Source organism: Xyrauchen texanus, chromosome 50 (genome assembly GCF_025860055.1).
Source record: "Xyrauchen texanus isolate HMW12.3.18 chromosome 50, RBS_HiC_50CHRs, whole genome shotgun sequence".
NCBI lineage: Eukaryota > Metazoa > Chordata > Actinopteri > Cypriniformes > Catostomidae > Xyrauchen > Xyrauchen texanus.
Genome location: NC_068325.1, coordinates 6225265 through 6239449, shown reverse-complemented (window position 1 = coordinate 6239449; position 14185 = coordinate 6225265). Strand labels below are relative to the sequence as shown.

Sequence of the window (14185 nt, the reverse complement as noted above, 5' to 3'; positions counted from 1 at the left end):
CAGTCATAACGTGTCATTTTTTTTTGTTTTGTTCTTAGAACTCAAATGATATTTTGTTTTACAGCAAAAATGATGGCCCAAAATGGCAAAAAAAAAAAAAAAGAGAAAGAAAAACACCAAAAAGTGGTACATACTATTCCTTTTAAAGTACTTTTGTTCAATATATTATAGTGTTGTTTTCTTTAATGTAAGGCTCCATAGACTTACAGATCTATGCAGTTACTCCAGTTTCTGAAAATGTAGATGTGCTGCAGATGGATCGTGTACCTGACCGCATCAAAAGCTTCTACAGAGTCAATAATGTCAGACGATTCCGCTACGACCGACCCTTTCACAAAGGGTCAAAAGACAGGGAGAATGAATTTAAGGTGAGCATATTTAAAAATACTGGAAAGAAATTACATGTACGTATATGTTTGAAAGGAACAGTATTTGGTGTATTAATAATTCATCTGATGTAAGCTGAAGTTGTTTCATGTTTCAATTTTTTTTTTCAGAGTCTCTGGGTTGAGCGGACCACACTAATCCTCACCCACCCTCTGCCTGGAATCTCCCGCTGGTTTGAAGTTGAAAAGCGAGAGCTGGTGGGTGATTCATCTCTGTAGCTTCACAATCATCCAAATAATCCTTAACATGGCACAACTGTGAAGATGGAGCCATTTTGTAGATGTGGCTAACTAGAAACTACCTAACTAGAAAAACACTTAATTTACTTTAATCAAGGTAACAACAAAATGTGCTTCATGTGGATAGTTGTATTCAAGTCAAAAATATTATTTCATATAATTGATTAAACCTGACTTCATTAGGTTGCACCAAGATAAATCTTTTTTGCACATCCCTAGTGTTTACCTTACTATATATTTGTCATGTATTATGTAGATTGAAGTAAGTCCACTGGAGAATGCCATTTATGTGGTGGAGAATAAGAACCAGGAGCTTCGCACCCTGATCAGCCAGTACCAGCACAAGCAGCTTCATGGAAATATTAACTTGCTCAGTATGTGCCTCAATGGAGTGATTGATGCAGCAGTCAATGGGGGCATTGCCAGATATCAGGAAGTGAGTGACATACTTTCTGTCCTAGTTGGTGAACAAGAAATCTAAATGGACCCTACTTACTTTAACACATGTCTTACTGTGAATGAGTCATAGGTGCATGTTTTTCCCAAGAAAAAACCTTTGTCGCCTTAATCTTTCATCGAAATGTAGGTACTTGTTCCTTGATGGCTGAGTCACCTAGGCAGTGCAGGCTATTTGTTTATTCTAACCAATAGCTAAATAGCTATTTATGCATTTTCCACCACAATCAGCTGCATCAGATCTGGCTCCATTCTGGTATGGAATGTCCAGATGTTATGATCCAATCAATTCCCAGTGGACAACATCAAATCCCACCCTACAGTTTCTCATTGTATATCATGTTGCACTCAGAAATATAAGGGCTATGAATGCCGCTGTTGACTTAAAGATCAGTTAACCATGAATTACACAGTCACTTTACAAGCTTCTAAATTGTATTTTGGGGGGTTGAAAAGAACATTGGTTCACTTGACAGACAAGTTTATTATTCTATAGATATTAGCATGTTTGTTCTGAAGGCATCTCTTAAAAGTTGTCAGGCCTTTTTGGTACCCAACTGATTGAACATCCAATGTTCAGTTACATTCAAAAGGATAGTTACATTGTTAGTCATTGACTGTGTTTCTATGCTTGATGTTGTGTAGGCATTCTTTGATAAAGAGTATATTAGCAGCCACCCAGAAGATACAGAGAAGATCACCCAACTCAAGGACCTGATGCAAGACCAGGTGAACATAGCTTAAACACAGACTTCATTTTAACAGCCAGTGATTTTTCTGATTTTTTTATATTATATATTCCCTTAGGTTCACATCTTGGGCATGGGCCTGGCTGTCCATGAGAAACTGGTGCACCCAGAAATGCGTCCGCTGCACAAGAAACTCATCGATCAGTTCCAGATGATGAGGAGTAGTCTATGTCATGTGAGAGCTCATTTCTTGCACATATTCTGCATTCATTGATTTTTGTAACATATACTTTATAAGTTCATCTTATAAGTTCAAGTATTTTGGTAGTGATGCACGCAGTGTGTATATTCAGAGTAGTGTTTTTATGTGGCCCTACAGGGCTTACCCGGTTTAGAGAAACTGAGTCCAGCATGCTCAGGGGCCAGTACACCACGCGGCATCCTCGCTACTCACAATCCCATGAGTCCTGAGAGTATTAAACTCATGCACCGTCACAGGTCAGTACAACTTTATAGACATGCCTATGCATGTGCACAGATTTGTATATTGTGTAGGATATATACAAACACTGCTGTGAACTTGTGAACAAGCATATGAGAAAAGGAACAAACATATTCACACATTTATGTCACAAATATGTGAATTATTTTACAAGTCTGAGTAATTATATGAATCCTTTCATATAATTATGTTGAAAAAGTGAAAGATGTTAACATTACATATAATTGTTTAAGACACATTGCAAGATTTAACTCCAACATGGGTTGCCAAACAGGATATACTGTACGTATTGACATTTTAGGTTTTGATTCAATTCATCTATACAGATTTTCATTATTTTTATTCTGGTCTCAATCAGTAGATTCAGATTTTCCTTCTGTATATTAAGAATTTCCTTCTGGATTTTCAGGTTTCAATCTATGTATTCTGATTTTTGTTATATATATTTAGGTTTTAATTCAACATATTCTGAATTTCATTCTGTATATTCAGGTTTTCAATATATATATATTTTGATTTGTATTCTATATTTTTAGGTTTCAGTATATTTATTCAGATTTTCATTTTATATTTTCACATTCTATATATTCAGATTTTATTTCTATATTTTCAGAATTTCATTCTGTATATTCAGGTTTTCAATCTATATATTTAGATTGTTATCTATATTTCCAAGTTTCAATTTATATATTCTGATTTTCATTCTATATATTCAGGTTTTATTTTTTCAGGTTTCAATCTCTATATTATATTTTCATTCTACATATTCAGAATTCCAGTTTTCAATTTATATATTAATTATTTTTATGTATATCATTTCTTTATAAATATGCAGGTTTCAATCTATATATAGATATATTTTATACATTTTTTCAGGTTTCAATCTACTCTATATATTCAGATTTTCATTCTATATATTCAGGTTTCAATCTATACATTCTGTTTTCATTCTATATATTCAGGTTTTCATTCTACATATTAAGAATTCCAGTTTTCAATCTATATATTAATTATTTTTATGTATATCATTTCTTTATAAATTTGCAGGTTTCAATCTATATATAGATATATTTTCCTTATATAAACACACACACACATATATATATATATATATATATATTCAGGTTTTAATCTATGTAATTCAGATTTTCATTTCACAAATTAGGTTTTCAATCTATATATTAAGATTTTAATTCTATATATTCAGATTTTCATTCTACTAATTCTGAATTTCATTTTGCTTATTCAGTTTTTCATTTTAATATTCTCAGATTTTCATTTTATATTCTGTCAGGTTTTCATTCCATATGTATTCAGTTTCAGTATTCATATCCTGTTTGGCACCACACATATCACATTGCAATACATTTATATAGTCTGTGTGTGTGTTGTACACACATGTATGTGGGTTAAAGAGAGAGATGTCCTTTCTCCTCACAAACACTCCTTGACCGTTTATTCCCCTAAAACACACATAAACACTCATGAATCCACCCTGAACACACAAGCTTCTGCTCCACCATGTTTCTCTCATGCTCTCGCGCTCTCTCTCTCTCTCTCTCTCTCTCTCTCTCTCTCTCTCTCTCTCTCTCTCTCTCTCCCTACTGTCCCTTCCCTCATAAATGGTTCACATTTTTTATGTGTGCATGCTTTTTTACACCTCTTTCTTGCTCATTCTCTCCTGCATGCTCCACCACACTGCCCTTCCTGTTTAAATCCTCCAACTCTGCCATTCTTTGCCTATTTTCCCCTTATTTTCCCCTATTTTCCCTGCATTGCTTCATCCTTCTCCTTCCCCTGTCTGTCTGTCTCTCTCTCTCTCTGTAGTCCTCTGAATGTGTTGGGCTCTATCCGCCACTCCTCCTCTTCTCTCTCCTCTCACACCTCCAGTGAGACAGGGAATCTGCTCATCCTGACCGACAGTATGATGGAGCACCCGGAGGACCTCTACCGCATGCAGGTGGGCAGGATTTTGAGGGTTACTTTTAAAATGTATTCCACTACAGATTACAAAATACATGCTGTAAAATGTTATTTGTAATGTATTCTGTTAGATAATTTAAGGTACATCATCTAAAATAAAGATAGAAATAATTTGGATTACTACTTTCTCATTTTTTTATTCAAGCAATTACAAAGAATGAGGAATGGCGCTTACAAGCTTTAAAAGAAGTTGAAAGTGCCATAAAAGTATCATTAAAGTAGTCCATATAAATCGTATATACATATACAGTGGCATGAATATATGTGAACCCTTTAGAATTAGCTGTTTTCTGCGTTAAACGTGATCTCATCTGCATTAAAGTATAGGACAAAGCACAATGTGCTTAAGCTAACCACACACAATTATAATCTTTCCTGTATTTATTTAACACATCCCATTAAACATTCACAGTGCTATGGATAAATAAGTGAATCCCTAGGCTAAAGACATAAACAAAAGCTAATTAGAGTCAGGAGATGGCAAACCTGGCATTCATTTAATGAAATGAGATTGGAGGTGTGGGTTAGAGCTACTTTGACTTATAAAAAGCACTCAAATATTTTGAGTTTGCTATTCATAAGAAGCATCTGCTGATGTGGACCATACCTTGCAAAAAAGAGATTTGAGACAGAAGACTTAAGATCAAGAATTGTTGCTTTGCATAAACCTGGATAGGGTTATATTGGAGACAATGTATTACTGTGTCTACTCTCCCTAGAAGTGGCCGTCCAACCAAGATGACTCAAATGGAACACCGCAGAGTGCTCAATGTGGTAAAAAAGAAACCTACATTGACAGCTTAAGACTTGAAGGAATCATTGGAACTGGTTTACATAACTGTGCATGAGTATACTATATGAGAAACATTAAACAGCCATGGTATCTATGGCTGGACAACACAAAGGAAGCCCATGCTTTCCAACAAAACAATTGCTGCGTGCCTGAGTTTTGCCAAAGACCCCCTTGACACTCTACAATGCTTCTGGTAAAAAAATTTGTGGACTGATGAAACTAAGGTTGAATTGTTTGGGAAGAACACACCGCACTATGTATAGCATGAAAAGGGCACCATATTCAAAATAAAATTCATCCCATCTGTGATGTATTTGGAGGGAGCTGCTTCAGGGCCTGGACTAAATGCCATCATCAAGGGAAAAATTAATTCCTCAGTTTATGAAGATATCCTATAGGATAATGTCAGGGTCGCTGTGTGCCAGATGAAGCTCAGTAGAATTTGGGTGATGCAGCAGGACAATGACCCTAAATATTGAAGTAAATCCACCACAGAGTGGCCCAGTCAGAGCCCAGACCTTAACCCAATAGAGATGCTGTGGAATTACCTCAATAGAGCAGAATTAAATAAAGCTAATTCCAAAGGGTTCACATACATTTTCTTGCCACTATATGTCATCTATAGTTAAAGGATAGCTTTGTGTGAGGAACATACTGAAATGTAAGTTGTCTTTGATGTGCCAGTGTGCTATTGCCATGACTGAGTCACAGTGTTAATGGTTTGAACTCGAGAACTTGATCAGTCGGATTCGACTGATTCAGTCCTGATTAAACAAATCCTTCATGTTTAAAAAAATAATTAGTGAGCCATTTATCTCATGAGCATACCAAGGAAAGCTAGGGTTATTCCAGTGAATAACAGTGTACATTTTGTGCTGTTCACGCAACACGTGCATATTTTATTTTTGTTGTGATTCTTTGAATGTGATATCTCACCGATGCACTGTTCTCATTTGAAATTAAGAGATGTTTCTTACCATTGTTCATACCAAAAATTCAGTCAAGGTAGCTTTTTTTTTTACATTTTAGCATTATCAGTTAAGAGCAGATCAAGCTAGCAAGGTGGAAATATGCCACTTCATTTGACATATAAATCACACATCTTAATTTGCTAAACTAATATTGAATTTACCACAAGCGTGTTACCAATGTTTTAAAGCACTGTTTTACCATGTGCATTATTTCAGCCCAGTCCATCATCATCCAGTCTGAGCTCGACGCATTCAGCTCCATCTCAGATAATCAACTCAGGGCACAGCAGCATCAGAGGTAAACGCCAATAAACCTTTCACAATAACCCAGGGTGTTTTTCAAGCCAATGTTCTGAAAGTAATAATAAATCATAATTTCAACATTAAGTTACGCTTTATTTCCTCTTCAGTTGGCTCCCCGTCATTACCGGACAGATATAGACACAACCGAGAGATGTTGATGCTTCTCCCACCACACAGGGACCGTCCCAGCAGTGCCTTGTACCCCAACATGACTGAGAACGGACAGGTGTGTCCACCATAAGAAACAGCTAATTAGTGGCTTATAAATCTAGAAAATGACATCAGTAATGTCATTTGTAAGGATGCCCATATTCATTTTGTTTTTGTTTTTTACCACCAGCCTGCTAACCACCAGAGAGCTCTGTACCATCAGGTCATTGGTCCCTGCAAACCCTGTAGTGACCCCAATCTCTCTGTGGCTGATAAAGGTATGACTGGGTGTGTATGATTCTTTAAACAAACTGTACACATCTATTTTTCCACAATCCCATCTGCCCAGTCAGATATCACAATAAAGTTTCAGTTAACTCTTTCTTTTTTTCAGTTCCCTCAAGGCTACATTTAACCCTTATGTTCTGTTGAAATTGAATTTACAGTCTTAATGTTTGGGGTCTAGGAGCTCTCAATGATTTCTTTGTAAATTTAATAATTGTAACTTCAAAATTGTTCCTTTCAAATATATCTCTTACCTAATCAAACTTCATTTGACAGATACTATTGATGCGTTAACACTTTGATGCATTACTATAATGGTTAAAACTGGATTGACTGGATCTATATGCCGGCTTCTTTAATGATAACTCCAAAATAGCCTTAAGAATCTAATAACACAAGAGAACTTAACAAACCATTACAGCTGTCAAAAGATAAGAACTGACAAAGACAGGGAGAATAGGAGGGCATATCTTGCATGTATTCTGCTGCATTTCACTAATTCTGCACATGTAATTGAACTCATTAATTATGTCCTCCACAAAAATATGTGAACACAAAATAAGCCTTGAGTGTATCCTAAAACTTTCTGATAGAGATTTACAGTGCTTTCGGTTTGTACGCTATATTCATTTATTCTCATTTCTTTTAATATTCTTATTAGTATTTAATATTCGCTGTTAGACATTTTAATAATAATAATAATGAACATATATGGCAGCCCGTGGTGGTCGCCAGGGAACCCCTGACAATTGCAAAGTACTGTATGCTCTCTTTGTCAGGAATGCGACTTATCAAATATGGTAACCTTGCTTCTTTTTTGGGGTCAAATTGACCCTACCAAAACATACATTAAATTAAACCCAAATAATAGGAATTAACTTGGTGTGTACATATGTCAGAAAACCATTAATTGGCTGCTTAACATTTGGAATTGTTTACCCAAAAATTATGATTTTCCCATAATTTATTAATTCTTATGCTGTCTCAAACTCCTATGACTTTCTTTCTTTATGGAACACAAACAGAGATATTTTGGAGATTTGATGTGAACAAATCCATTCATGTAAGTCAATGGGGACCAACACTTCCAAACTCACCCCATGCTTGTGACCAGCTTCCAAAACACAACATAAGCTTGTATTATAAGCAGGGATTTGTCAGTAACCTCACATTCAGGTGATTATAGTGATGTAGTCTCTGCTCTCTCTTGCAGTGTTGACTGCTCCCAGCAGCTGGAGTTTGGACAGTGGCACCAGGGACACTCTCCCGTTCCACTCTGCTCATGTGGGGAGTGTGATGATCCCAACTGTTCCTCCCCGCAGTCTTCCTCCCGGTAAGAAATTAAGGTTCAGCTGTCCATGTACACTGCTCATGGTGCCTTTACCTTTAGAATTTAATGAAACAATAACATTTGTCATTGGTTACCTTGGTTGAGGTATCTTCAATCCATGATTTGATATTACTGTGCATCTGTTTTACTCTGCAAGTTGATATACTGGATATGTGTGTGCACACGAGACCTGGAACATAGTTTTACCTACTATTGTGGCGGAGCTAAAAACAAAAACAAGCTTTTGTTGTTGCCGCCCCTCGAAGAAAATATGACCGTAATTAACGGATGGGAGTTAATGGTCGCGTGTATATATAAGGTGGAGTCATCAAAGGAGGGTTGTTGGGAAGTAAGGAGAGAGAGTGCAAAGCGAATACCTGAGTGGAGAAAGACGCCGTCTCATCAGCTGAGCGCACGCTGTGTTTAGGGCTAGTGCAGAGCGTGGGTGAACTCAAACGCTAAAGGAATTCAGCCCAGATATCCTCACTTTCCTGGTAAACGTTACTTGCGATTCCCCGATCAAAGCTGTGACCCCCTAATTATCAAGAGTAGCGGTTCAGCTGTGTGGCTTGCTTCACACATACACACACACACACACACACACACACACAAACAAACACCAGCGCCACTTCCGCCAACGCATTCATTCATGCCTATCAGTCAATAGTTGCGTGAGTATATGAATTTTTGTTTTCCTTAAGTACTATTATCCTGCCAGAGGGAACAGTATTTGACATTTAATATTGTTGTCTTTTCCTTTTTATTTCTTTTTTCTTTTATGGTTGTTGATGAGATCTGGACTCCTGAATCTACCATATTAAATGCGGGATTGGAGCGGATCCTCTGCCATTTATTTATTTCTTTATTTCATTATCTTGTTTGGTTTTTGTTGTTTCCCCTTTTTTTTTTTTATTATTTGCAAGTGTTTAAATCAAGGTGTAAAAAGGTAACTGTAATGTGTTGATTTTGGTTACAAAAAATATAACCTGAACTTGACTTGAAACCTATTTTCTCTTGCCTTGTTATTTATGTTGGTGTAGAGAGCCAAAAAGTACAAAGTAAAAAGATAAATTTATATTGTATGTATGTAGCTGGTGGCTTTTAGAGCTTATCCGTGGCATCATTTTGTATATTGACAGGCTTACTCCTGTCTGGCACCCGAAAACTTTGTTTAGATCAATTTATTTACTCATTTGATTTAAATTGTGCTTCTTGGGAGCTGCCACCGTTACACTATAGACTAGGGATGATCCAATACCGATTCTGGTATTGGAATCTGGTCCGATAGCGTGCTCATGTACTTGTACTCGTGCTCGTAGAAATTCTCCGATAACAAAAAACGATACCATCTGTTGTACAAATGTAATTTAGTAAACATTCAGCGGACACATTTAAATCACGTTATGTCCTAGTGTGATTATTAAACCGCAAAGGCTATGATTTAATGAGATAAATATATAGTTTGCTTGTGCTGCATTCTTCAAATGTGAGTGTTTGTGAATGTGTGGAGCTGGTGTTGTGCTGACATATAGACACAAAGTCTCATGAACAGAATGCATCATCATGAGCATGTTTGTAGCAGATGACAGCGAGCAGAGCGCTAATTCACTTTGTAGTGTGAGGCACATACAGTCTACATATTTATTAATTAAATAGCATCCGTTTGCAGTTTAATTATCACTGAGTCACGTAGCGGCCAGCTTTTCCATAGCATAGCTTTCCCTTTTGTCGTAGCAACACAGAAACAATTCAAAATAAAAGCTCTACCAAATTAAAAGCTACATTTTTATGGAAAAAAGTACAACAGAAATAGATTACTACTGTATAATTATGTAATATTCACTGTAATAATACTAATACTACTACTAATAATAAATCACTAGTAACTGTATTATTTTTAAGCAATACCTTATATCTGTGATGCTCTGTTATGCAGCACTTTGTTTGACAGAAATAACTCCAATGTTGCATTTTGGATTGTGCTGTGAGGTTCTGTATAAAAGCACTTCATTTAATAAAAATAGCACAATGTTATGTTGAAAATTAATTGCTGTATTTTCATTTGATATAAGTTTTAATTTATTTATTTATTTAAACAGCATTTTGATGATATGGAATTCAGAAAAAAATAAAACGAGTATCGAACTCTGTATTGGAGTGTACCAAAAAGGAAGTATCGGTATTGTTCTGAACAAAAATGGTATCGGGACATCCCGACTATAAACCATAAGCTACTTGCTATTCCTAATTAGTGATATTATGGGGTGTTCCAGTTCTAGAGAGCAATTTATTGGACAAATATTTGTATATGCCCCTGCAAACAAGATAAGGTCTTCAATATTTTTTGTAAATAATAATAAAAAAAAGATGAATATCTGCAAAAATTTTGGAAATGTTTAGTTCGTGGCATATGAACTGAAGCATGTGATGACTAGCATAATGATTCGCACCCAGTGGTGCAGTGGGTACTTAAACTTATAATACAGAAATAATGGCTTATATTATAAAATATTATGGCTGTCTATAAATTAAAACTACTTATAAAAATACGAATAGATTAAAACGGCAATAATTGCATTGCATTCTCGTTTTAAATTGTACATGAAAAAGTTCCTGTTCCTGTTTAATAATGTGTGTAATGTTCATAATGATAAATGAATCAAATAAATGAAAACCGTTACTGTCATGACCTCCATTCCCTGAAGGAGGGAACGAGATGTTGTGTCAATGTAGTGACATTAGAGGTCGATCTTGAGAGCCCCAATCACCTCAGATCTTTGAGAAAAGGCCAATGAAAATTGCCAAGTGGATTTTGCATGCCACTCCCCTGGACATACAGGTATAAAAGGAGAAGAAATGCCCACTCTCATTCAGGTTTTGTGCTGAGGAGCCGAGACACGGTCCCGGCCATTTCAGCAGCTAGTACAGCATTGTGGCAAGAGGGACACAAGGTTATGACAGTAAACAAGACGTTCCCCTTCTGTCACTCACTCAACGCTGTATCGATGTAGTGACGCTAGGGGTCCCTATGGAAAAACGGCACAACAGCTGAACAATGTTACGTGAACAGCCGATGCAGGTGCAAGCAAGCTGCTGTGTGCATAATAGCAGGTGCATCAGACTGCACATAACTAATATAAGTTATGTTCTGCTACGTATTCTCTCCACAGATAATTATTTTCGGCTGGGACCATCTAACGCTATCATACGCATCAGGGAAGGTGTTTGTTTCCTTTCCTGTTCTTTCAGGGGGAAAATACCCCGCAGAGACCACATCATGCCCAAAAGGGGACATCAACATGTGGCATTACGACACATGTGCTCAGCAGTTGCACATGGAAGAGGCGCGGTGGTAGGTCCCACCAGGAAAGGGGGGGAGGGGATCTACAAACACAGTGACCGGGGACAGATAGAGCTTTGCCCAAGGGAGCCGACAGGGCAACTGTACCGGGGAATATGCATAACAGGGGTTTCCGAAGTAATCGGCACCTGTGGAGTACCTATCCCAGTACAGGGCATATTAGACCCCATAGTAGGTCTGGCTGCGAACTCCTCCACTGAGTGAACAATAGGGCTATGTTTTCGCCTCAGGGGAGGGGAAAGGCACTATACGCAAATTATACACCCGGCCAGCTGTTTCGTATTACCGAACTCTACTTGTTCTTTCCTGAAAGAACACGGGATGAAACCGGCTCAATCCGGAGATTGTAAAATCTCGCGAAGGTATTGGGTGTTGGCCAGCCCACTGCTCTGCAGATGTCTGCTAGATAGGTGCCATTGGCCAGTGCCCACGAGGATGCCACACTCCTTGTAGAGTGTGCTCGAACCCGCAAGGGGGCAGGCACGGCCTGGTTCTGGTAGGTCAATGTAATACCGTCCACGATCCAGTCGGCAAGCCTCTCTTTGGAGATGGCGTTCCCTTTCTGCTATCCACCAAAGCAGACAAAGAGCTGCTCAGAGTGTCTAAAGCTCTGAATGTGATCCAAGTAGGTTCGCAAAGTACTCACCGGACACAGCAATGACAGGGCTGGGTCTGCCTCCTCCCGTGGCAGCACTTGCAGGTTCCCCACCTGATCCCTGAAGGGGGTCGTGGGAACCTTGGGCACATAGCCTGGTCGGGGTCTCAGGATCACGTGAGATCTGCCGGACCAAACTCCAGGCGAGTGTTGCTGACAGAGAATGCTTGCAGGTCCCCCACGTCGAGGAGCGTTGCTTTGACCCAAGGCAGCTGTACTGAGGGAGAGCTGAAAGCACTTACGTTGCTCTGAGAAACTGGCATAGGACATCTTGGGCCATCCTCGAGACTCGTTACAAATGGCTGGACATAGGTGTGGCGCGTCCGGATGCAGGAAAGCTGGGAGGATGCGTTCGCGGGGCCCTGGCTGCAGGTGCTTTGTGTCCGGTGGCCGTGACAACGGTCATGTTTATGTGACCCAAGGAGTGAGGAAACTGCTCTTTTTTTGACAATTTGGGTATCGCAGCCAGTTCGGGGTGCGGAAAACAAAAAGGAAAAGCATTCAAAAGATTTACCTCCTGGCCCTACACCGGGGGATGGAGTGGTCTGGATACCAGCTCTGTAGCAGATGTCTAACTCCCTGGGTCATCTGTCTCAGGGGCGCCTTCTGGGTCCTCATGCCGGCCCAGGAACCGGGGCGTCAGCTTCCTGCAGGGCCTTTCCACGCTCGAGCAGAGAACTGGCTTTCCCCCGTTTGAAGAAGGAAAGCCGTGACCGCAACGTTGCCATGGTCATATTCTCATATATACAAATGCTGCCTCAGTGTGATTGCTGCCCAGACACATGAGGCAGCGCCCATGGCCGTCGGAGGCGGAGAGATAACGATCGCACCCAGGAATCACACAAGGATGGAAAGGCGTCTTTAATAAGACGCATCTTTAATAAGACATTCAATGTCAATGTGTGTGCTCTTTTAAGAAATGTATTCTTTTAGCAGAAAATATTCTCTTTAGTAGCACTGTCGAAGCATCCAGAGGCGAATCTGCAGTTGGTGTACAGAAAGAGAGAAAGCCGCTGGAATGCGCCATATATCCAACAGCATACGCTTCTGTAGATGTGAATGGAACAGCAGTAGTATTCAGCTCAATGATAGTACAACCGCTCGGCTCCGAAGAAACAATCTGAATGAGAGTGGGCATTCCTTCTCCTTTTATACCCGTATGTCCGGGGGAGTGGGAATTCCACTCGCCAATTTTATTTGTCTTTTCTCAAATGTCCAAGATGACCGGGACTCTTAAGATCGACCCCTAGTGTCACTACATCGACACAACGTTGAGTGAGTGACAGAAGGGGAACACTGCATTAGCATATAGATGCCCTCAAAGTTAATAGACATGAACTGAAAACCACAAAAGTCTAAATTTGATTTAATGGGGTCTTTAAATTTTGAATAGCTAATTAAGCTTTTAGGCAAATAAGTGTTTTTGTTGTCTTGCAAATGATTAAAAAAAATTCAAATTTTGCCAATTTTCTTTGATTTCAGTACTGTAAACTACACAAACTACCCAAATGTGCAAGATAATATTAAACCCCAACTCCCCATCTCCACCTAAATTCAACAGATTTGTCCATATTTGATCATAGATCCTTTGCTTCTTTATCCCTTGGTTCTATATCCACATAACCCAGATCAAAGATTCCCTCTTTCCAAGCCATTATTCTCCTCTGAACATCAACTACTGTAAGTTCAGAGAGAGTCCTTCATAGCGCTCGCTGAGTGTTTGTGCATGCGTGAATATACTATATGTGTGGTTGAGTGCTCTTTCCAACCCGTGTTCTATCCGACTGTGTCTCCCCCTTTAGGACACTTCTTGATGCACTTTGATGCTTTCCACCACCAGATCAGCGAACTCCCTCCAGCTCTCCCTATGCGCTCCTTAAGAAAGGTATCCTCCGCCTAGATGTGTACTGTGCGGTTTAGTCCTCATCGTGCATGTTCCCACTAGCAGTCTTGCATTCTGTTGACCCCTGATGTCGCCACCCGTTATCCAGTCAAAACACACTGAGCTGATTTGTACTCTAATCTTGCTCTGGAAATAATATATTGGTTATTTTAGTTTTTGGGGTTTATTTAATTATTAA

The 14185-nt window shown here is 38.8% G+C and overlaps 1 protein-coding gene across 1 annotated transcript in view; it reads left to right on the top strand.

The window, feature by feature from the left end:
- The window catches only part of LOC127641492 (dedicator of cytokinesis protein 3-like), a gene marked incomplete at its 5' end in the record, with an annotated part of 204020 nt that overhangs the window by 183092 nt on the left and 6743 nt on the right, over positions 1–14185 (top strand). Inside the window, 12 exons of the mRNA XM_052124527.1 lie at positions 202–368; positions 498–584; positions 883–1062; positions 1728–1811; positions 1890–2006; positions 2151–2269; positions 4101–4233; positions 6237–6318; positions 6431–6549; positions 6664–6751; positions 7972–8091; positions 13907–13989. Of these exons, the coding sequence (XP_051980487.1) occupies positions 202–368; positions 498–584; positions 883–1062; positions 1728–1811; positions 1890–2006; positions 2151–2269; positions 4101–4233; positions 6237–6318; positions 6431–6549; positions 6664–6751; positions 7972–8091; positions 13907–13989 (1379 nt within the window). The remainder of the gene's footprint in view (positions 1–201; positions 369–497; positions 585–882; positions 1063–1727; positions 1812–1889; positions 2007–2150; positions 2270–4100; positions 4234–6236; positions 6319–6430; positions 6550–6663; positions 6752–7971; positions 8092–13906; positions 13990–14185) is intronic.